Source organism: Trifolium pratense, linkage group LG6 (genome assembly GCF_020283565.1).
Source record: "Trifolium pratense cultivar HEN17-A07 linkage group LG6, ARS_RC_1.1, whole genome shotgun sequence".
Classification (NCBI taxonomy): Eukaryota; Viridiplantae; Streptophyta; class Magnoliopsida; order Fabales; family Fabaceae; genus Trifolium; species Trifolium pratense.
Window position 1 is genome coordinate 17,346,459 of NC_060064.1, and position 25,105 is coordinate 17,371,563.

At 31.1% G+C, this 25,105-nt stretch overlaps 3 protein-coding genes across 4 annotated transcripts; 2 read left to right on the forward strand and 1 right to left on the reverse strand.

Annotated features, from left to right (window-relative positions):
• Positions 1 to 1,897: 1,897 nt before the first annotated feature.
• Positions 1,898 to 4,285, reverse strand: LOC123892600. The gene is made up of 4 exons (XM_045942417.1): positions 3,673 to 4,285; positions 3,360 to 3,430; positions 2,848 to 2,909; positions 1,898 to 2,723 (listed from the first exon to the last, which is right to left on the reverse strand). Exons 1-4 carry the CDS (start codon positions 3,946 to 3,948, stop codon positions 2,119 to 2,121), a joined length of 1,014 nt encoding a protein of 337 aa, XP_045798373.1. The 5' UTR covers positions 3,949 to 4,285; the 3' UTR covers positions 1,898 to 2,118.
• A 7,983-nt stretch (positions 4,286 to 12,268) lies between these two features.
• On the forward strand, positions 12,269 to 14,110 carry LOC123889241 (peroxidase A2-like). Its single transcript, XM_045938486.1, has 4 exons — positions 12,269 to 12,521; positions 12,627 to 12,821; positions 12,983 to 13,148; positions 13,412 to 14,110. Exons 1-4 carry the CDS (start codon positions 12,312 to 12,314, stop codon positions 13,828 to 13,830), a joined length of 990 nt encoding a protein of 329 aa, XP_045794442.1. The 5' UTR covers positions 12,269 to 12,311; the 3' UTR covers positions 13,831 to 14,110.
• A 2,351-nt stretch (positions 14,111 to 16,461) lies between these two features.
• On the forward strand, positions 16,462 to 18,810 carry LOC123889240 (ORC ubiquitin ligase 1-like). 2 transcript variants are annotated; one of them, XM_045938484.1, is made up of 2 exons: positions 16,462 to 16,662; positions 17,121 to 18,810. In XM_045938484.1, the coding sequence occupies exon 2, from the start codon at positions 17,162 to 17,164 to the stop codon at positions 18,527 to 18,529; it is 1,368 nt and encodes a 455-aa protein (XP_045794440.1). In that variant the 5' UTR covers positions 16,462 to 16,662; positions 17,121 to 17,161; the 3' UTR covers positions 18,530 to 18,810. The 2 variants fall into 2 exon arrangements, with proteins under 2 accessions (XP_045794440.1, XP_045794441.1); XM_045938485.1 differs by having other exon boundaries at positions 16,513 to 16,662; positions 17,144 to 18,810.
• Positions 18,811 to 25,105: the final 6,295 nt, after the last annotated feature.

Sequence of the window (25,105 nt, forward strand, 5' to 3'; positions counted from 1 at the left end):
TAATAATACTCCTCCATTTTCGTATAAGTGTCCATTAAGAAAGTGGATTTTTGTACCTCATCTTCTTATTATACCCTTATCTAAATTCACCAATAAATTCCTATTTTTTTGCACCTAGTACTCATCATATTTAAATCTTCTATGAACTATTATTATAGGTAACAAACTCTGTTTAAATCTGAATAAAACAAGGAAGCAACAAACTTTCTTATCGTAAAAAAAAAACTTTTTTTTAAAAAAAAACGTTAATTGACAAAGGGTATAATTGACAAATCGTATCCTTAAAACACAAACTGGACAGTTTATTAAAAACGTTGAATATGATAAAGAGAAGTGTTATACAAACACAATAAATTGACAAATATACAACACATGTGAAAATGTGTGTTTTGTTATGTGTGGTCCCATGAATTTTCTTTAGAAAAAGTGAATATGTGTTGTATATTTGTCAAATTATTGTGTTTGTATAACATTTCTGTATGATAAAATTGGACACTTATACGAAAACGGATGGAGTAAAATATTTTATATGATTAAGATAAATATGGATTGAATTTGTGTGTAATAAGAAGGCAGAAGGTTGTGACTGCACTGCAATCAACTATATTTGAAATGTTTGATTTTAATCGGATAGTCAAGATTTTGAACTCAAGTTTCAGATATAAAAATTAGATTCAACGGTCCATATATATATGGATTGCAGTCAAACTACATTTAATCCAATTTCTAAAAAATAGTTTATATAAATGATTAACTAGCCAGGTAGGTTTATTACATACCAAAATCATGTAAACATCTTGCATATTAAGGTAGTAGTTGGGAGTTCTATTTCTGTTTTTTTGCATATAGAGAAAACTTTGGTTTGTAAGGAGTATTTACTTTCTATCCAACAAATTTTTCAATAGAGATTATTTCATGCTGCGATGGAAATTTCGTACCTATAACCTCATTTTAATGGTGGAGATTAAAAATAAACAAATATTGAAAGAATTTTACAATGGAGTGAATCCAAATTAATTCTGTATAGAAAATTCATACTTTTTATTTTACTAACAATATGCTTTATATACACCCAATATATGTTTTAACAAGTGAATCGTGGATAACAAACTAAACTAATTGATTAACATACTTTTTATATACAATTAATTGATTGAAATCATCTAATTTGATCTATAACAAACTAAACTCTTTAGTCCCTTTATTTAACTCATAACTGAACTCCATTGAACAGTAAGTAGATAAATTCTACACCAAATAAAGATTATATGTTTAAAAAACTCGATAATTTCTACACCTATGCATGTAGAAATCTATCCATAAAATAACCTTTCAAAAAGAAAAATCTATCCATAAAATAAAACAGCAAGAGAAATACAATGCGCATGTCGAAAACTATAAGTACAACTATGTAACTAACAAATTTTCAATCCCAACTGCAACATCATCAAATCACGTGTGCAACTTTTCAACAAATTTCGTGAACTAGATTGTTGAAAGTTGAAACCTTACATTATGCATGGGGTGTGACTTGACCACAGTCCACAACAAACGGTTAATCATTCATATTTCATACATGTAAAATTATTGTCCGGTTTCTTGTCCTCTCTGACAATTATCTTCAAATGAAATTTATCATGATAAAGTTATGGTAAAAAAAAAGGACAAATATAACATTCGTGATCTTGAGATCGATCGTAAACTAAAATATCCGTTGGAAAATGTAACAAAAACTTATGCACATAAGAAAACACTATAAACTAATAATAATCATATTTTATGTCACATCACCCCACTTTTTTTTTATATGATGCGACAAATTGATAGTTTTTTATAAAATTATTTAAAATCCGCAGTGCATTTTCATTAAACTCTTAAATAAAATCATTCACATTTATTTTGCCAAAATAGCATAATAATTCATATTAAGAAAATCATAATTTATATATTACATCACATAACAACGTACCAAAATAAAACACAAGCTTATAGTTGAATGCATAGGACATAATATATAGTACTAGCACCAAAATAATACAAATTATAGCACTAAAATATCTTTAAATTAACATCAAATACAAGTAATAATAATAATAATAATCTTGTAATTTTTCAGTCTTACTTGTTATTCTCATCAACTAAAGCAACCTTGTTGTCTGTCTGTCCCAATAAGCTGCTCATGGATCGAGCTTTAACCATTCCAAGCTTCATTCTCTTCTTTGCAATCATCACAACCGGTTTCTTCTCCTCATCATTGTCCAACTCATCAACATCAATGATTTTCTTTTCAAGATTTGAATTAGAAGCACTATGATCAAGAACATTATTTGGTGCAACATTAGTAGAAAATCCAAGATTAGATCTACTTCTAACACTAGTCATACTTCTCAACCTTCCTTTCCCTAAATGATGCTCACAAAGTGAATAACCAACTAGTGTTTGTTGACAACACCGCCATCCTCTTCCGTTAACACGACTGCACCTCGAACCTTCCATCAATGCACTTCCCCTTTTCGTCGCCCTCTTCTTAATATTATTCACTTTCGTTTCGCTTTCTTCATCTTCATCATCTTTACCAACAGAACAATTCTTATTCATCTTCGTCTTCATCTTCGTCTTCATCTTCTTACCGGTATCATCATTACTCTCCATCCCAACATTCTCTAACCCTCCTTTCCTTTTCTTTAAAGGAATAGCTTTCTCTCCCTCACACCATCTCCCATCTACATATTATAAACAAACTCTAATTCTAATCAAAAAAATCATTCTCATTCTCACAAACAATGTAAATATATACATACAAATATACAATATCAAAGTATAGTATTAGCTAGTAATCTTTGTTACCTTGAACAAAAGTACTTGATGATGATGGTAAGACTTGAGAAACAACCAAGATATCTCCTTTGCTAAGACCAAAAATCACACATAGATAATGAAATTTACAACACATATAAAGGAATATTATTAATAATAAGTGACATGAAGAAGATAATAAATAGGAGTGCAATATTATTGTTGAGGAACAAAGTGCAATATATAGATGGGGACCAGTTATAGCTAGTAGTGCACCTCAAGTGCAAAATGGTAGCTACCCAATTTAGAGAAAAGAAAGGATGGGCTTAATTTGGTTATATATATTAAATATAAAATAATATATTAATATACAAAATCACTTAATTAATTAAAACACCTTCAACAATATTAATATTTTCCAATGCTAATGTTAAATAAATAAAAAATAATCCAAATTTCTTTTTGGAAGCTGGTTAAAAAAAACTTGAACTTTTTACTATTTCATGAAAGAATAAGATAGAAAGGAAAAAAAAAAAAAGGTTTGAGCTTCATTCTATTCTCACCTGATATGATTACTTTTGTTATCTCCAAAGTTTCCACTCTCTTTGCCTTGCTCTCTAACTTTATCATCATCCTACAAAATCAAATCAACCATATAAAAAATACATAGATGTAAGAGTAAGAACAACCCTTTTCTGGGTGTAAAATTATTTTATTTTATTTTTTGAGAAAAAAATATAAAAAAATAAATTTGACACTAAGGGACAACCACTTGCAAGAGATTGGATAAAAATGCAATTGTAAAATCCCAAATCATGAAATTTTAAGTAAAAACAAAAAAACAAAAACATAAATAAAAAATCTTTTTTGACTTACCAAAGGATCTTGTTCTTGCTTGTTGTTGGGTTTGTGTACCTCAGTTTCTTCGATGCCGGAGAGATAATCATGGCCGTTGTTTAGTTTCCCAATCAGTGGGAGTGTTTGATCAGACGGCTGAAAACGATCCAAGGTAGAAGCAGGTGAAACAACATGAGTAGCTTCACCGAGTTGCACCATGACCGGTGACCGGTTAAACTGGTGGGGATCTGAGAGATGCAAAGATGAAATTGACTCAGAAGAAGAGAAAATAGCCTGTCTTTTACGGATCCTCATCGGTGCAAGATTGAAAGAAGAAAAAAAAAACACTTTTTTTTTTACACCCAAAACTCACGAGATTCACTCTGAAAAAATAAATATAAAGAAACGATCTTTATGATTATGAAGTTTTATAAAGATGGAAGAAAAAGCCAAAGATTGAAAATTTTAGTAAACCCATTTGGTCTTACTATATGGGCAAGACTAAGAAAGAAAAAAAATTGATGCTTTTAAGTTTTATCTTTCATTTTTTGGGACTATATATTGATTCCACACACACACAAACATATGATGAGTTAGGAGAGTTTTTCTCTCTCTAACTTTTTATTTGTTGCACCACAGAAAGGAAGGGAGTTGTATGGGTGAAAAATGGCACGTGTGAGAGAGTTTTTGGGAGGGGGGAGCACGTGTAAGGGTGGGGACTTGGAGAGACGGTAACCGGTGGAAGAGAGAGAGAGAGAGTGAAACAGAAAGTGACAGAGTACGACGAAGATGGGAGGGTGTGGTGGAAGAAAGCGTTACAATACAAAATTACACTTAGGACATCCGCAATATAGAAATCTAATTTTGACTGTTTATAATTTTTTTAATAGTAGTATTTAACAAACACTTAATCTCTCCGCATATAACTCTATATCTCATTAATAACTCTATATTTTTATAAATGAGTCCCACAATTTTATTAGGTACTATGAGAGAGTGTTTATTTGAGAAGTGGTACATATTTAGTACTAAAATATGTTATGCTCCAATGATAATACTTAATAAGCATCATGAGTATCTAATAAGTACTACACCATTAAAGATCATCTTAATAATGTTAATTTAATTTTGGCAACATGAAACTTGTATTTAAGATAAGGTGAAGCTGTATAATTCAAGTAGTTTGAGTCAATGGTTAAATGAATTAAGGTTTATTAAAAGAGAAAAAACAAACAACTATTAATAACATATTACTCATATTCTGAAATGAATGACATGTTTGATTATATTTACGTTGTTGATGTAAACTTTGATTATTAATATTCTTAGTTAGTTATTTTCTTTATTTTTGACATAATTTTTAGTTAGTTATTATTAAAAATTCTAAAAATTGTATATTTTAAAAATATTTACCGAAATAAATCAAACAACATCTTATATTATAATATTTACATGCATATATTAATAAAAGAATATGATTAAAATATATCATATCAATATATAGTATATTAAGTTAAAATTAAGTCATTTATTTTGGATCATGTGTATATGAATAGTATTAACTTTGACCATTTAAAAAAATTAACTTAAGGAATATTTTAAAGAAGTAAATGTAGAATTTTTTCTGAAAATTATGCATTATTTTTTACATGATTAAATGTAAAATTTATATATTTAGCTACTTAATATATACCCGGATTGCATGCAATTATGCAGTTAGGACATATCTAATTGTTCGATCATGATCAGATGTTTCAGATTGAAGAATATTTGATTATATTGTATGACAACTTTAAATTTGGAGTGTCAGATCTTAATTGATCGGCTAAATTTGTTCCGACTTTATGACTACATGCAATCCAAATTTGGCATGACCCTTAACTTAATTTCAGATAAAATTTTGGTCATTTAATATGGTTATTTCATTTTTGCCTATTTACATATGAATTTTCAAGCTTTAATTGTAACACTCATATAATAATAATAGATTTTTTTTAAGGAATGTAATTATAATAGATGAAACACCATAAATTTGAAGACTTAACGTTTGTTTGGTAAGATAACAAAACTGGTTTATAATTTTTGTCTTATAATTTATAAGTTAAAAATCTTGTTCAGTAACAATCTTTTAATTAATTATGAGTTTATAATTTATTTTACTGACTTGCAATTTATTTTTCAGACGCGATTCTAAGTAGCTTATAAATTTATATATAGCTTATTTTTTTCATACACTTTTATCCCTATTATTTTAACTTTTTTTGAATAAATTCTTATTGTTTTAAAATCTAATTTTACTCTTTATAACTTATTTTAATTAAGAAAATAATGTTTTAGAATACCAAACATCACATGTGTCAAATATTTATAGTACAAGGAGACAATATTTTACTTTTCTAGTGTTCCATATACAAATAGACTAAAAAAGTTAATAAAAAAATAATAATAAATTAAATCGTTACTTAAAATTAAATTTTAATTTTTTAAGATAAAAAACAAGAAAAAGAAAAATGTAAGTGAATGGAGAGGGTGATGTTATCGTTTATTTATACTTTATATTAAACTTTTAAGAAGATGGGGATTGTGGGTCCCTGGACTCTCCTTAATGCCAACATTAAGGATAGGGGTTCAGTGAAGTCAGGATTTGACTGACTGCAGTGCAGTCGGTCACATCTAGACCGTCTGATCAAGATCAGACGGTCCAGATTTTAAGATCAGATTTTATAATTAAAATCTGATCTTAAAGTACGAACCGTCTGATCAAGATCAGACAGTCCAGATTTACTGACTGCATGCAGTCGACTTCACTGAATTCAAATCCCAACATTAACCTTAATTCAAGTTGCCCTCACACGATGATGACTTTTCCAACTTGTAGAATTCTATCCTACCGTTTTTCTTATAGAAAAACCCTATTAATTATTAAAGTATGTATCAACGATGAATTTGCTGATTTGTTAACAAAAAAAACTTGAATTTGTTTATTCGATAAGAATTTTGGCTCTGGTTGAAGTTCGATTTTTAACCTATGCATATAAAAAAATTCAGTTTACAAGAATTTATTTGATTGAGATTAGTATCGCTAACGGTGATAAAACTTTTGTACATATATATCAGGTAATCTCTAGACAAAGTATATATACTAACTTGCTCAAAATTTCTTGTCTATAGAAGTGGATTACATGTTGTTAGGGGTGTGTATGGTTTGGAAACCACACCACACCTAATTGATGGTTTTGGTTTTAAACCAAAATCATTTCAATGACAAACCGGTTATTTTTTAAGGGTCTTGCTAACGAGTGCCCCCGGGGCACTCTTTAAGCATTCCATTTAAAGAAACTTTTTATTTAAAAAGTTAAACACTACAATTTCCAATGCATTGACTTTACGCATTTCGATAAAAATTCTATAAAAAGCTTACTATTTAAGGGCTTAAAGAGTGTCACGAGGGCACTATTTAGCATTTGCCATTTTTTAAAACTAATTTGGATTTGATTATTAACCGAATCAAAACCAATTTATAACCGGTTTGTAATAAAATTTAGGTTATTCACTTGATCCAATTTTAAATAGGTTTTTTACTTAAACTAATTTTTTTATTAGTTGATTAAAAAAAAATAGATTTATTAATTATTTTAAAAACATAATTTTTCATTAATTTTATGATTGAATTGGTTTATAATCAACCCACAAAGTTTTTTTTCTAAACCCTCCTTAATTATAATCACTATTCAAAGAAAAATTATGTAGTAAGAAAATATTATATATTTTAAGAAAAAAATATCCACATTTTATCGAAAAATTAAATTAAATGTTACTTCTTTTAAATTGTTAGATGCATTTATTATTATGTTTTAAACACAATTCTAATCAATACTACTAATTAAATTAACTTAAAATACAAAAAATTCAATATTACCTATCCTTTTTTTTTTTCTAAATATGGGACTCATTTGAGAAAATTTCAACAAAAATATATACACAATATTATGTCTCTAATGCAAGTAATTGGTGTGTAATATGCGTTAGTGTTGCAAACTCTAATGTATTGAACAATAATTCCCAATAATAATAAAAATGCATGAGAACGTCTATCCGCTTTTAAGAGTAGTACATTATAATTATAACACACTAATTACTATATATGCTTTGACAAACATATGATGTGATGTAAAATTGTATAAATTTAAATATTTTAATGACTATAAATTTATCTTTAAAATGAATAAGTGAATAATCTTAAGTTCGAATCTCGACTTCAGCTTATATAATTTGATATTCTATCAATTGAATTATGCTTAAAAGACAATTATTAATATGATTGTATAGGGAGAGAATAAAGGGGAACAAAACAATCCCAGTATATAGCATTTTTTCTAGGTAACTAAAAGGCACATTGACTCGAAGAAGACCACATGATAGAGTATTATGTGTGTTGTATCACCATTCACCTCCCTTGGGGTATCTCAAGGAAATAGAAGATTCTTTATGCCACTGAAAATTTGGATCCTATGTTCCTTTAGTAGTAAAACTCAAAGCATATTCCATCACGGCTCAAAACTTAGTAACTTTTATTATGTGTTAATTTTTTTTATTTTATATATATATATATATATATATATATAATATATATATTTGTCTACACCTAAAATGAATATAAAATTTTGGCCAAAAATGACAAGCAACCAAGTTACATTTAGTCGATGTTTAGGTAGCCGAATGATGGCTACCAAACTAATGACAATTAAATGTGAGTTAGTCGAATCTTTCTCAAGTTCAAACAGTCCAATGAAAATATTAAAAATGTCACAATCAATCAAATGCACATTAAACTCAACAATTTAGCTACATAAGACTTTTTTTTTTTTAACACATTTTAATTATAAGACTTGTGTTCCATGTTTATAGTTTCCATAAACTAAAAACATGACGCACAACTCTTATTATAGCTTTAAACTGGAACATGGAACTATTTTTCTATGACATGATGAAAAGTGATGGTGCACATGTGGATAACATTCTTTGAAGGAGATATGATATGAAAACCACAACCGAGAGACTTTTTTTTTGTTGACATAATTGCTTGAAGCAAAATGGGAACATGAGTTAAAAGCTATTAACTGAATCTTTGACAAAAAATTTATGTTATTTTTTCTCATCACATATTTATGTTAATTTATTTTATTTATTTATTTTGTTTTCTCCTGTACGTATTGTTGAGGGGTGAGAAGCAATGGTTAATATTCATACAAGAAACTTGGCCCAAATAAACATTTGGCCCGTTAACAATTTTACGTACCACATGAAACTGGGCCCGTTGTAAACGTCTTTAATTTTTATTTTAGAGCATCATCTTCAAAATGACTTGCTTTATGAATCTTAAGCTTATAAATTGAATATCCTCCGCGTACAACTAATTTGCAGAGATTATAATCAATTAAATTTTTTCGAAAATTTAATTGGACGGTAAATTTTCCGTTAAAGGTTTGATGCTATTGTATATTTGCATGCCCAAAAGTTTGGGATTTAACCGAGACCTTAAGCTATAATAAGAAATTTGGGTAATCTTATCAAAACACTCTCTTTCTTAGCTAAACTTAGAGTCTATTTGATATGCAAAATATAAGTACTGAACAGAACAATACATGACAGTACACGACAAAAAAGTACATGACAAACATTTAAAGTATTGGACAAAAGGTTACTTTGGCATTTTATACAACTTGTGCAGATGACAAAAAGTTATCTCGTGGTTCAGTGGAGGACAATAATTTTGGTTTTGTCCCGTCCCTTGGCCCACAGTTAGTCAGTACCAGGAGGAATAGTTTCAAAATCAAACACAATACAACTAAAGTTGTCCTATCAAATCTCTTATTTTTTAACGGATCAAACACACCTTTATCATCGACTAGTTTAACATAATCATGTGAATAGCGTAGGCATTGCACATGTGCAAGGTGCCCAATTGTGGCGAACCTCCATTTTTTCGCCTAAAACGATAGTAAATCTCTAAAAACAATTGAAAACACTGATTTAAAAAATTAATATAAAAAGTAGTATTACCGTTTTATTAAAAAAAACACTTTAAAAGATCCAAAGTGAACAAAAAAGATAAAGTGAACAAAAACAATTATGAGGATTATTCTTTTTAAATTATTTGTAAATTTTTCTTAAGCGGTCTATTTTTAATATTTAAGTTCAGACATCTAAATAGTCGGAACCGATCCCTGCATGTAAAAAGGAAAATTAAAACTAGAATAGACCATAAACGTAAGAAACATGCATGACGGCTAGCAATCATTGCCTTGGTAATGTTTATTCTCCAACTTATAATTACTTTATTTAAATGTCACCTCCCTCATTTTCTGAAAACTAATTTGCAACTTACTTCATTACATCACTCTGCTTTGCATGTTAGTAACGTGATATAAATTTACATTGCTTGAAGCAGGGATTACAACCAAATATAGAAATTTTGGTTTTCTTAATGGAGAATCACAGTTAATTTCAGATACAATATTATTTAATTAATGATTAGTGTCATTGGTCAATCTTTTTATGCTTTTACTCTATGTTTTGTGCTGAAACGTTGCTTTATAAGTAGGATCATAGTTATTGTCATGTTAATTTATTCCATATCTCTGATCACAGATGGACAAATTAAGTCTTACGGAATGATTACAGTCATATATGTGAATTTTTTTATGCTTTACTCTTTGTTATTTGGTAAGAAAAAAGAAATTTTCGTTGATGTAAAATTGAATATTTTTTTATATAAAGGCTATAGTGCAGTGCAAAGACATCGGTCATAGAAACTTGCCATCCCAATTCCCAATTATATTGACACCTCAAGCACCACTAATCATTTGCAGCACCACACACAAAAATTTATTGAAATGAAAGCAACCGAACATTGGGGGACTAGGCCAAAACCCAAGAAAACAATCAACTGTAAGACAACAAAGCCGTCCTATTACGAAAAAAATCCCCAGCAATGAAACTAGGAACATTCTCCCACCAATGATCTTCCTGAGAATTTAAAATAAAAAATGTGAGTTTATCAGCACAACAATTTCCTTCCATAAAAATATGAGAAATTTTAAAGTGATCTAAGATTTTTGAATATCATTTTAGTGAAAAAAATATTATATAATTCAATGAGTATCCTAGAATTTACTTTTTTTGCATAAATGGTATCCTAGAATTTTGTTGAACTGATATTCTAAAGTATCCTAGGCTAAAATGTCAAACATACAATCATTTAAATGTATGTTATTTTTTTATATATTTAATTATTTTGAAGTAAATTTTTATTTTAAATTAATTAATGGTCTCTCTCAAATTAAATTTTTATTTTAAATTAATGGATCAACAAATGAATAGTCTCCTATGAAGATTTAGATTTGCAATATCATGACAGATTAAAACTAATTTAGTCTTGAAGACAAGAAAAATGTTTCATAATCGAAGGTGAAGCTATTGCATTGTTAGAAGCTATGAAAGAAATGGAACAAAGAGGACTCATCCATGTCATGTTAGAACCTGACTCGAAATTTGGGTAGGTGCAATGCTTATATAGGGGAATTTTAGAAAAATTTTAGATGGGTTGCGAATTGCTTGTGCTCAAGATTATATGAAGGTAGATAGCTTCACATGGACTCTAAAGTAATTGATCATACTTTGAGGAGTGTCAATCTTCGTAGCATTGCTAATTGGAGGTCAAGTTGATTTGGAGAATTAGGCGGTTCATTGACATAGATTATCATCTGAATCGTGAATTCAATTCGTGTGTTGGCACTCTTGCAAACATGGATCGTGAGACATGGTTCTTTTTTAATGATTTATGAACAATGCCTTTGTCTTAGTCATGTGTTTTTAGCTCATTTGTTGGGGATTGTCATCCTAGAATGATTGTTGTTTAATTAACTCTTTTTTTGTCTTAGGCCTCTTTGATTCTCTAAAAAAATGGTTGTATATATGAACTAACGGCGTAAAACTTCTTTACATATATGCATCCAATCAAATCACTTTACATAGATATTTGTATAAAAAGAATTTATCCGACCAAAATTTGTTCTTATTAGAAAATCGAACTTGGATTCACCCGAACAATTGGTCCTAGAAAACTCGTTAACTATTTAAGTCCAATGGTTTAATTTGTAGAGATATTTTAGAACAAACTTAAAGGTGTGATATTTTAGAACAAACTTAATTGAATGAATGCGTAAAAAATTAAATTGAAATTGTTGCAACACCTTGTGTATAATTAGACCTTTATACACTCAAAACATTAGAACTGAAATTAAAATTATCCACTTTTTTTTTATATAAAAATATGGAGAGGATCTTTATATACGTTCCCAATTATTTTATGATGATATGAACTATAATTGTAGCACGAGAATGTTACTACTAGTATGTAACAATCATTATGGTTTGGATTTTCCTTTCCACGTCCCCTATGCACCTAATGATGAGTATCAAAATCTTATCTTATATTTTTTTACTATATAGTTTGCTTAAAGTTCTAAGTAATAACCCAATGAAAACTTTATCTTGAAGCAAATTAATTAGTCTAAGGTAATTAAAGAGACACATTCTTCACTATATATATGTTAACCAGTATCATCAAAATATCAAAATCTAAAACCAAAATTAGTAATTAGTAAAGAAAAATCATGTTTTGTTCTACTCTTTATTCCATTTTCATAGTGATAATACTAATCCTTCTTAATCCATCAAATGCTCAATTAAATTCAACCTTCTACTCCAATACATGCCCCAATGTTTCTTCCATAGTGAGAAATGTTATTCAGCAAGCTCTTCAAAATGATTCTCGTATTGCCGCGAGCCTAATCCGTCTTCATTTTCATGATTGTTTTGTTAATGTAATTCCAAATACATTTTGATCAATCAAACTGATATTTAATTATGAGCTAGAGTTTAATTAGGTGGTTAGTTGATAATTAATCTTCTTAGTTTGTTTGTTTCAGGGATGTGATGCATCTATTTTATTAGATCAAGCTGGAAACATAACACTAAGCGAGAAAAATGCTGTTCCGAACAATAATTCAGCTCGTGGATTTAACGTGGTTGACAACATCAAAACATCTATTGAAAATTCATGTCCTGCTACCGTGTCTTGTGCTGATATTCTTGCTCTTGCTTCCGAAGCTTCTGTGTCTTTGGTAAGTGCGACATCAAGGTTTTTATGTCTCTGCAACCACCACGATACACTACAATATCAATTAAGGATTGTGACACCATTGCTTATGGAATTTAATCAAAACCATTGTTTGATACACATAAAAAGATGCATATAGTCATGATGAAATTAATATATTTACAGTCAGGTGGTCCTTCATGGAGTGTTCTACTTGGCAGAAGGGATGGTCTGATTGCAAACCAATCTGGCGCCAACACCTCCATTCCCGCTCCAACCGAAAGCCTTGGCAATATCACTGCCAAATTCGCGGCTGTTGGCTTAAACACAAGTGATCTAGTTGCATTATCCGGTAATCACATTTACTTCTCTTTAGCGTCTAGGGTGACCCTTAGACCAAGTCTGAATAGTAATTTTCACGACTTAATCGTCAAGATAATGTAGTTAAATTTCCACAATTGTTTTTAATTGTTGAAATTTAACTGCATGACAAGATGATTAAAGAGATTCACGATAAATAAGTTTTACAAAAAGTTATTGATTTGATTATGTACATGATGATTATAAGCATCTTATTTAACTATTCACCGACTCAAATGGATCAACTTGATTTAGGTGCACATACTTTTGGCCGTGCCCAATGTAGATTTTTCAACCAAAGACTATTCAACTTCAGTAACACTGGCAACCCCGATCCAACACTGAATTCACAATATCTATCAACTCTACAACAAAATTGTCCACAAAATGGAAGTGGAAACACAATAAACAATCTCGACCCTTCATCGCCAAATAATTTTGACAACAACTACTTCAAAAATCTTCTCAACAACCAAGGCCTTCTTCAGACTGATCAAGAATTGTTTTCCACTAATGGTGCTGCCACAATCTCTATTGTGAACATATTTGCCAACAATCAAACAGCTTTTTTTGAAGCCTTTGTTCAATCCATGATTAATATGGGAAATATTAATCCATTAACAGGAAATCAAGGAGAAATTAGATCTGATTGTAAGAAAGTTAATGGAAGTTGAAAAAGGGAGGATCACCATGCATATATGCACAAGATGATCTTAGTTCTTAATACATAGAAATTGTACTCAATTACCATCAACGAGTACTCAAACTATAAGAGCTTGTTTGTGTGTTCCTGGTTTAATAATATAAGACAAAATTGTTAATATGTCTCTTGTAAGTTGTATCATTGATTTTTGGCTTGCATGCACTTTATAATAATATTGTAAGATTAATTTGGTTTTAAAATCCCTTCTCTACCCTTATGAATTAAACATTATGCAATGACAAATTCAGAAATTTTCTTTGGTGTGGACCAGAAAATATTACCGTCAAATTAAAATATGTTTTTAGAATTGAGTTTTCTTTATACTGTGTTATAGATATGAAATCTGTACACCCGTTTAACAATGGTATTTAATCTTTGTTAGGGAAATTGTGTGATATACGTAAGGTGATTTCTTTTCTTCTATCCAAATGTTTTCCATACACACGAGTCGAAAGTTAAATCTCGGACAACTTGCTTAAAGAGTCAAAATCTCTTTTCACCTGTACCCAAAAAAAACAGCGAATATTCAATTTATTGCTTAGAATTTTCTTGCTACTTATTTTTTTTTGTAAGTCTTGCTACTTGATTTAATCTTTAACAAAAATAATATTCAAAAAGTTTCTAATATTTTTATTTAAGCTCAATTCAATCTCACATTGTCATTATATCAAAGAAATTAATTTATAGTTTTTTTTTTAAAATCTCCACGCGCAACTGCAGAAATTAATCTTTTCGAGGTAACTGACATTCATTTAAGGGGTTGACATATCTCAACAAATGTTTCTCGATACATACTGATCGGGGATTGAACTCAGGACCCAAATATCTAACACTTGTGTCACACTATATTGGTATTTATAGTTTTAATGTACATAACTTAGTTGTTAAAGTCATTACAATATATAGGAATAGGAGTTTAAACTCAAAATATTTTATAAAATTTTAACAACTAACCTATTTGATACAAAAAAGAAAGGACTAATTTGCATCCTCTATGATGATGTCAAGTTAAAATTCTCTCCATTTCACTTCTCCATTTTTCCTCTCTATTATTATAGTTTTCAAGAATTTTAAAATGAATATTAAATATTTTGACGACTAAGACTCTGTTTGGCAAAAATAGTCGTTGGCTGATAAGCTAGCTTATAGCTTATAGCTGATGGCTGATAGCTTATAGCTGATGGCTGATGACTTATGACTGATAGGCTAATTGAAGTGTTTGGTAAAATTAGCGGTTCAACTGACTGATAAACGTAAAATGACATAAAAGGTTATTCTTAATATATAATAAAACCTCTTGTAATTTTTTTTTATAAAATCTATATCTAATTAATATTTAAGATACTTCAAATTTAGTTATTTAAATTTATTAATTTAATATATCTTTTATATATTATTAAATTAAATTTTATTCTTTGAAATTTTGTTTTAAATTTATTTTCATTTCAATGATTATACTTTATAAAAAAGATTAAACATAACATTTTTTAGGTTTTTATAACAAATATAGGTACGTACATATAATACAAGCAATTTCCTTATACAGACTAACACACACACACACACACATATATATATATATATATATATATATATATATATATATATATATATATATATATATATATATATATATATATATATATATATAAGGATAAATCAAAAGTAATGATACAGTAATACTAGTATAAAAAAAGACGGTGATAATATAGGGGTACTTACAACAACGTTTCAGGAATAAAAATAGGGACAAGCGAAAAAAAATAATACGGTACATAACTACTTATTTTGTTTTCAATTGTAATAAATTTTAAAGGATAAACATGTATTTAAGATAAAATTATATGGGTAAAATTGGAAGAAAAAATGATAACCTAGAAGCTATAAGCTCAGAAGCTACTTGAAATAGATTCTGGAAAATAAGCTATAAGTCAGTAAAATAAGCTATAAGTTCTTTCTGAAAAGACTGTTACCAAACATGTCTTTTAGCTTATAAGCCATAAGACATAAACTATAAGCTAGCTTTTTTGGCTACCCCAACAGACCGTAAATATCACATTATTGTATGTATATTCTCAAAACTTTAGTAATTAGAGAGGGTAAAAAATGGAGAAATCCTTACTCGATAATGTCATTGCGAAATTATTTTTTAGTTAGGATCCTCTTCATTTCCTATTATTTCTATTTTCTCCATTATTATATGGTTTTGAAAATATAAATGCATAAGTGACATTAACCAAACCCAAATACTTTCTCTGTCCCAAAATAAATGACTTGTTTGACCACCATTATGTTTGTTGATGTATAACTTTGATCGTTAATATCTTTAATTATTTATTTTTAAAAATTATAAAAATTGTATATTCTGAAAATACCCATCGAAACAAATCAAACAACATCTCATGTGTTAATATTTGCAAGTAGTATATATATTAGCAGAAAAATAAGGTCAAATTAGGCGATATGAATAATACAATAAATCAAAAATAAGTCATTTATTTTGAAAAGTAGAGAATACGTTTTATACCCAAAATATTAAAAAATTAATAACGAAAGAAATGAAAATTATAAAAAATAGACAGCATCATTTTCTCAGAAAATTGCAAAGAATTAATTATGAGTAATAATAAATCCAAAATGAATCGATGGTGGATGATAGTATTGTACTGTTGATCCTTCCTTGTTTGTCATCTCCCATGAACGGCACTGATAACGCAAACTCTGTTTAGACAAAATCCCAACACCCTCATCCCAGCCGTCCATCTCACACACACCACCGAACCAACACGCATAGTACACCCAGGTGCTTTCTCAATCCTTCTTGTACCTCTTCTTCTTCTTCTTCTTCTTCTTCTTTTCTCTCTAAACCCTTTTCTCTTTCCCTTTTCATCAGATCGAACCTCCCCAACGATAATGGTACCTAAACCCTTTTCCTCTTTTCAATTTTCTTTAATTTCTTCATAAACTCAATTACGAAACCCTAATCTGTCACAATTAACCTAAGTCCTCTTTAATTTTACTTCAATTCTAGTAATTTATCGCTGATTATATATGGTCAACCTTATTCACTGGATCTGGGTTTGTTCATTTTTGCTTTTAAATTAGGGTTTTTATTTTCCCCAATTTTCTTTTCTGATTGTTTAATTCTCTCAACAAACATGCTTTTGTTCGATAAATATCCCATTTCCAACTTGGGTTTCTTCGATTTGTATTAACGTTTTTATTTTTACATTTGATTTTTGTTTTTCTGTGTAATTTTAGTTCTTTGAAATTTGTAATAAAAGGAAGCTTCGAGTTCTGTGATGGGGGAAGAAAATTCTGATGCAATGAACCTTGATTTGAATCTGGGTCCTGACCCGGAACCACAAACTGGGTCAATAGCAGCTAATGAAGCTTTGAATTTGGATGATTGGATTGACGAGCCTCTTCAGCGAATTAGCCAAGCTGCTGCTAGGCTTAGGGGGAGACAGAGGTGGAGATGGAGGCAGCTTCCCACGTATCCTCAAACAGTTCATCGCATTTTACCTCAATCCTCTTATGCTCAAGTTCATCAAATTTTACCTGAACCTGCACGTCATATTTATATCCCACCCGAAGCTCGCAATATCTCTATCGAATTGAACAATTTTTTGGTCAATTCGGGGAATGGAACTGGATTACAGGCTGGGGAAGGAAGTGTGGCTGCTGTGGAGAGAATGGTGGAGGAAGAGGAGGTGCCTGCACCGAAAGCGTGTGAGAACAATAATGGTGTTACGGTCGATGAGACTTCGCAGAAGAAGGATGATGTTGAAAAGGCTGGTGGCGGTGATGGGGATTTTTTCGATTGTAATATCTGTTTGGACTTGGCCAAGGAACCTGTTTTGACTTGCTGTGGTCATTTGTTTTGTTGGCAATGCTTATATCGATGGTTGCATCTGCATTCAGATGCTAAGGAGTGTCCAGTTTGCAAGGGAGAGGTGACAATTAAGAGTGTTACACCTATATATGGCCGTGGGAATAATGCTCGTGTTCTTGAGGAGGATTCTGCTCTTAAAATCCCTCCTAGGCCACAAGCTAAGCGTGTTGAGAGTTTGAGACAAACCATTCAGAGAAATGCATTTGCTGCACTCCCTGTGGAAGAGATGATTCGACGTCTTGGAAGCAGAATTGATCTCACTAGGGATTTATTTCAGCCAAATGAACCAGAAAATGCTCGTGGATCAGCAGAGAGAACTACTTCTTTGCTAAGTAGGTTTTTGACATCTCGAGGCATGCGTAGAGAGCAGAATCCTGTGCCACCCTCAGATGATGTTACTGACTTGAATCAGAACAATGTTAATAATGGTGCTGAGTTGGGAGGCAGGGTGCAATCCCTTTTGCTTAGAAGGTCACAATCACATAGAGCAACACTTTCTACTCTTTCATCAGCACTTACTTCTGCTGAAAGGTTGGTTGAAGCATATTTCCGTAGCAATCCATTAGGCAGAAACCAAGAACAACCACCTTCTTCAGTCGATGACAGAGATTCCTTTTCAAGCATTGCTGCTGTAATAAATTCAGAGAGTCAAGTCGACACTGCTGTAGAAATTGATTCCATGGTAACCTCTTCTAGGAGAAGAACTGACGCTTCAAGATTGTCTGATGTGGACAGTGGAGATTCTCGTGCTCCAAGGCGCAGGCGTCTGAATTGATAAAAGTATTCTAGATCAAGTTATTACTATTCTATCATATCATGTAACACATCATAATAATTTTCCAACATCTATGTAAGTTCTCCTTGCTTTGTTATGGCCTTGTAATTTGAAGCATTCACCTTTTACAAGTTTTGATAGATTTAAGATGATTTCAGAGTATGTTCACTTAAAGTATAAGAATGTCCTTAAAGGGTTCAGCTATTTAGAATCTAATTATCCAAAAACTAAATTTTACTGTAGAATTTCAGCGATTTAAAGATGTTTATTATCTGTTTATACTCCTGATGGTCATGCCTTTTAGTCAAACAACCAATTATCTGCTGCTGCATGCAAGTTTACAAATCATGAACTCATCACACCCCCACAATGGTGGGAACTTCTATCGTGCATGAGCGCATACTAATATTTTTTTTTTATTTGTATCACTATATAATCATTCTAGCAAGTTTATAGCACGAAAGCATTATAACATCTTCTTTGTTGATACTGTTTTAATAAGATTGGTACACTAATTTGAGTTGACATAGTCTAGTTGTTACCATGTTACATGTCGTGGTATCCCATCTTTTATGATGATTGGTGTTAGGAATTTCCCAGGTATCCAATTCTCGTCCCTATACAATATATTAAGAGGATTTAATATAGGGAAAAAAAACTTTAGGGGGATTTATAAGGGATCTCCATTGTTCATACCTAAAAATCCTAGAGATGTGCACTTGTCATTAGCAGAATCCATAATGAAAATAGAATCTATTTATATTGAATCAATTCTTCTAAGAATGCTTATCTTCTTTGTAGCACCATTTTTGGATGCTTTGATTTGGCTTTGATTTTTTCAATTCACTTAACTTTTTAAGATACCTTTATTGGTGGTTGGTTTATATCTAAATCCGAGTTAGTAATGCGTCTCTCCCTTTATTGGTGGTTGGTTTATCAAGTTGTTTTATTACTTATTATTATTATTCACTTGTGGATTATCTTATACAAACATATTTCATGATAGGTCAATGGCAATTCAAGCTCCTTATTTTCATTGTCAACATGCATTGCAAGTTGTGCTTTCGGCGAAGTAGTTGTAGACAGTTATTTATAATAGATAGCAGTGAACAATTATTGATATAGTAAGCCTAGTAGTTACTCTTTTGTTTTGCAGTCTAAGAATAGTTATGTGAATGTTCAATGATCCAACATCTGCTAATATTGCATTTAATAGTTCTGTTCTTTGCCGTGCCTCCTAGGACATATATACCCTCTTGTGGTAAAGTGTTTGGTTTCATCTTAGCACTTGTTAGTTAAGGTGTTCTTGGTAACTTTTGAGTTGGATACTTGGTTGCATGTGTGTTAACTTCTTCTGATGTCTGGATCTTTAATTTATTAATGATAGATTGAAAAGTCATTTTAAATAGAAAAAAGGGAAGAAAAAGAGAGGAATCAAATAAAGACACCAAGAAAAATATTCCCCTTCCAACTAAAAACAAATTTTCAAGTATATTCAATAACATGTCTGCATAAGATTCATACCCTTCCTCTATATACTTACTACGTAAGGTAGTATATAGTTAGTTACAACAGTATATCCCTAATAACCCCTTTCTCAATAAGCTTCAACTAACAATTCTCTAACTAACTTCCTTCCAGTCTACACTTTAACTTTTGGTACTTCTGTTTCCTTACAACAACTTCCTCTGTCATAGGAACTTTCTCGTCAAGGTTGAAATAAGGGAATTGGTTGGGTATTATCTGAACATCTTACCATGTTGTTTCATCATTGGCTCTATTCTGTCATCTAATCAAAATTTGACTCACTAGGTCACTATCCTCTGAATATGCCTCTTGCTCATAAGATTCTTTGGTATCACAGTCTGCAGTTTTGGTGGTAATGTTTGTCGCGTTCTTACTGCCTTTTTCAATTGCGACAATGAAATTGGGTGAACAAGAGCTTGGTCATAACTGGAATGCCACAATCCCAACTGACTTGAGTACCTCAAAATGAGTGTAGTATTATGTTGTCAAACTATCCTGAACCTGCACCTTAGAAAGCCTCGTTTGTTTGTCGGTAAATAAATATCTTCATGTGATTGTGCACCCTTGATAGATGATGCTTAAGCTGTTTCAAAGCCTCATCTCTGTCCCATTCTTTCAACTATCACCTCACCCATAATGAATCATGCCAGGGAAAGGAGCTCGCCCATAAACCACTTCAAAATGAGTAGTACAATTCATTGAGGCTTGGAAATTAGTGTTAGGCCAAAGTTTTGCCTACTGAGTAAGTAAAGTCGGCTTATTGTTTTGGTTGCTTAGCTAAGAAACATCTTCGATATGCTTCTCAGCGCTCAGTTAACGACTTCAATATGACCATCAAACACTTTGGATGATAAGCAGAGCTCATATTCAGTTTAGTGGTGCGAAAAAGGGTGTGTTTGGTAACACAAATAAGCTAGCTTATAGCTTATTATATGAGCTTATAAGTTTGTTTCAAAAAATTAGAGGTGTTTGGTAACAAGCTTTTTGTACTAGCTTATAGCTTTTTTTCAGATGTTATTTCAAGTAGCATTTGAGCTTATAGCTTATAGCTTTTTACACTTTATTCCATTTTTACCCTTTAATTTAATAACTACCCACTCTAAAAAATAAACTACCCACTATCAATTATGTAATTTTATATTTAATAATCACTTTAAAAGCTAATTTTACCAAACATTTTAATTTCAATAAGCTAGCTTTTCAGCTATCAGCTATAAGCTAGCTTTTCAGCTATCAGCTAGCTTATAGCTTATTTTTACCAAACAGACCCAAAGAGGGGATGATTTAACACCGGAAATTACTTATGAACACATAATTGCAATCAGTCGCAATACATGTTGGTATCCCATGCAGCCTTATAATTTCCTTGACAGAAAGTGCAGCAATTGAGCGTGCTGCATAGAGATAACCTATCCAAAATTACCTATAGTATCATATCTCTTGGATTTATAAGATAGCAAGATAATGAAGTCCATGTTGATGTTTTCCATTCCACACAACATTTGGTATCGATATAGGTTATAACAAACACTTTAATGATAAAATGAAACTCCTGCAAAAGTTTTGGAATTTGAGATTAAGAGGAGGGTGTGCTCCGATGATTTTTGGATAATATAATGATTTAGACAATTGCTCTTCTTCCTTCGGTGTTGCTCTGAATTCCTCCAATTCTACTAAAAGATATCTTTTGATCCAATAAAAAAGAGTTCATAAGTGAAGGAAGAGGCTGGAAACTAGGCATGGCAACAGAATCCGTACCCGCGGGTACCCGCCCGAACCCACCCCGAGTTTGACGGGGAAAAACCGATTTGACTGGGTTTGGGTTCGGGTTTGGGTTTTCCCCGATTTCAAAACATGGGGATGGGGCGGGTAACGGAGATATTGGTACCCACCCCGAACCCATCCCCGAACCCGCCCGTTTATTTAAAATTACTATATTTTGGAATATTGGTTTGTACCGGTACTATTTTATGGTTTTGATAATTTTGGTTTGATATTTTGGAATATCATTTCATTTGTATGTTTAATGCATCGAAATTTTGGTTTGTACTTTATTATTTGAAATTTTTTGTATTGTATGTATGTCAGCGTTTAGGAAAATTTTGGGTTCGGGTAAGGTTCAGCAGGGCAGGGCAAGGTTCGGGGATACCCGAACCCATTTGGGTATACCCGAACCCATTTGGGACGGGGATTGGGTTCAATTTTTCATCCCCGTCGGGTAATGGGCGGGGAACGGGTATTTATCAATGATTCGGGTATGGGGAACGGGGAAGGTAAAAACCGTACCCGCGGGTACCCATTGTCATGCCTACTGGAAACTATGTCTATTAACTCTATTTAATAGTCTAAATATAATGAGGCTCTTCACCTTACCGCTCACTACCTATCTTGTGACATGTTTTCTCTTTAGGCCTCCCTTGGTTATTTTTCCCTAGATTTTACCTTTTTGTTCTTCAATAAGAACTTCGGTTGCTACGAACCGAATTTTTTTTGCCTTGAAAAAAAAAATTCGGTTTCTGTTAACCGAATTTTCCCTGAATTTGAACTAGAAAAAACTTCGGTTCCTGCAAACCGAAGTTTTTAGCAAGGGCAAAGTTAGAATATTTGAGGTATAAAAGATACATGGGAGGCCTAGAGAGAAAACATCATCTTGTAAAATCAGCCGATCAAAAGTTTTTTCTATCAACAAGCCCAGCCCGTGCAAAAAAATTCTCTTCTGCAAGTAAATCTTGACTCCTCGGTCGTCACTTTCTTCCTCAACTTTGTATTAGGCTTGGTATACCTCTTTTGAATTTCAAAAACAAATAACAATATCTAATCTATGCAACATCTCCTTCTCCCTCGGTCTTCACAGGTTGAATTTTAACCCTTAACCCTTCCATCTATTCAAACCCTTTCTCTAATTTATGCTCAAAATTTGTTGTCTTTACATGAACATTTCTCAAATGTTGAAAATTGTCATTTCATAGTGATTCCTTAATCCAAGTTATTTCAAATTTGACATAGATTTCTGATGAATCAAGCAATCCCTACAAAGGCTTCAGAGTTCAACACAAAACACTTAGGTAAACTCGAAATTTTGATTACTTTTATTCATTCATTTTTATTTTTTTTTCACTCCCAGTTTAATCTGGTTCGGGGGTCAGTTATGGCATCAAGTGGTTGCAGCTCCCTCCCGATCGCAGTTGCGGGGAACGAACCGCGGTCCTCCCTACCAAGTTCAGCGTCAATCACCACTGAACCAACTGAAGATTGGTAGTTTTATTCATTCTTTTATTCAATCTAGGGTTAGCTATTTTTACTATTTAAAAGAATGTTTGATGACTGAAAAAAAAATCGCACCGCAGCAAACTATATTTTAGAGCTCCAATTACGGACTAAAAATAAAGTTTATATTAATATTATCTATTCAATAACCAAATTTAGATGTTGATAATGTCTGCCAAAACCAAATTTTATATAGGCTAAATTGATTGGAGACAAAAAAGTTCAATTATTTTGCACTTACTTTTTGATAGCTCTAAATAGACCCGTCCCAATCCGCACTAAACTCTACCATGGGAAGGTTCTGCCTCTAGAAAAAGGAAAGAACGAGTCCCTAAAAATATATATACAAGAATCGAAATTCAAATTAGAATTTGCTTAAAAAAATAAATTGCTAATCATCAACCTACTTTAAAAAAACAAAAACAAAATGATGGATGCAATGAGAGGGCATGATTGGAAGCAAGGGTGAGTGAGGGTGTTTATGAAGGCATCTCATTTGGTTTTTAATCATTGTATGTTTGTCTTTGGTCAACAACTCTTGTCATAATTACCAAACATCATCCTTGTTTCTATGCCCCAATGCTTCTAATAATCTATGATGAGAGTCAACATATTCCCCCTTCATCCATGCCACAATTTTTCTATCAATTTGATTGATAAAATTATCTTTTTAATCACGACTTTTTTTTTCTTAATCACGACTTGTTACTTCAAAATCACAATGATAACCTCCCAAGTTCCTTATATATCACCATTGTCAAAAAAAAGAAAAAAGTTCCTTATAATCTGTCTTCGATTGAACAAGTAATTATTTTGTTGTTTTCATCCTAAACTAAGAATAAAGATTTCAAAAAGGTAAAATCCTTTGGAATGGAAAAATATTCCGCTTTATTATCATTATAATAATCATCAAATTAATAGTCACTCAGATGCAAATATTTTAGGGTAACTTGTCCCTTACTTTGCCAGAATAGCACAGCATCTCAGGCTTAAGAAGATGAAGATTATAATGATGGTGATGGATTTTATTTTGACGAGAATATTGATGGTGATGGTTATAATTATCATTTCGATATAATTAATACTAGTAGTACTATATTACTACTAAAAAACATGATAATATTCCTAATGATGTTTAAGAGCAAAGATCATTATTTCTGCAATATTGCATGCCTATCTTGTCTCTTAATTAAATTGCTTTGCTCACTCACATCTTAGCAATCATGCGTGGTAGAACCATGCCATTATCATTGCTTGTAGATCATCACCTTTTTTCTTTTCTTAATATTGAATTGAAAGTCTCCATCCACTTTCAAATTATCATTTTCGGATATTCGAATATATATAAGGTTTGTTTGATCCGCAAAATATAAGTAAGTACTTGACAAAAACATTATAGAACAACATAAGACAAATATTTAAATATTGAACAAATTTTGTGTCTTTTGCACGATATTTGTTGAAAAAACTATATTATTTTATACAACTTGTGCAGAGAACAAAAAATTGTCCTGTAGTTCTATGAACACATTAATTGCAGATTTTGTCCAATCTCTTGACCCTTAGTTTGTTCAGTCTCAAAAATAATTTTAAAATCAAACACAATACAGAAAAAGTTATTCTATCAAATTTCTTATTTTTTTAGCGGATCAAACTTTTATTTTCTTTCCAATCTAAGTATAGATAATAAGCTCTTCTAAGATTGGGTTTAAGTAAATAACAACAAAGTGATTGGGTTTAAGTACGTAGATAATATTAATAAGCTCTTCTAAGAACAAATCC

What these genes read in the sequence shown, in the direction of transcription:
- LOC123889241 (XM_045938486.1), top strand. Translation starts at nt 12,312, where the DNA reads ATGTTTTGTTCTACTCTTTATTCCATTTTCATAGTGATAATACTAATC. An exon ending in CCGAAGCTTCTGTGTCTTTG is followed by an intron (nt 12,822 to 12,982) that starts GTAAGTGCGACA and finishes ATATATTTACAG; the next exon opens with TCAGGTGGTCCTTCATGGAG. An exon ending in TGATCTAGTTGCATTATCCG is followed by an intron (nt 13,149 to 13,411) that starts GTAATCACATTT and finishes AACTTGATTTAG; the next exon opens with GTGCACATACTTTTGGCCGT.
- LOC123889240 (XM_045938484.1), top strand. Translation starts at nt 17,162, where the DNA reads ATGGGGGAAGAAAATTCTGATGCAATGAACCTTGATTTGAATCTGGGT.
- LOC123892600 (XM_045942417.1), bottom strand. Translation starts at nt 3,948, where the DNA reads ATGAGGATCCGTAAAAGACAGGCTATTTTCTCTTCTTCTGAGTCAATT. An exon ending in AGCAAGAACAAGATCCTTTG is followed by an intron (nt 3,431 to 3,672) that starts GTAAGTCAAAAA and finishes TTGATTTTGTAG; the next exon opens with GATGATGATAAAGTTAGAGA. An exon ending in AACAAAAGTAATCATATCAG is followed by an intron (nt 2,910 to 3,359) that starts GTGAGAATAGAA and finishes TTTTGGTCTTAG; the next exon opens with CAAAGGAGATATCTTGGTTG.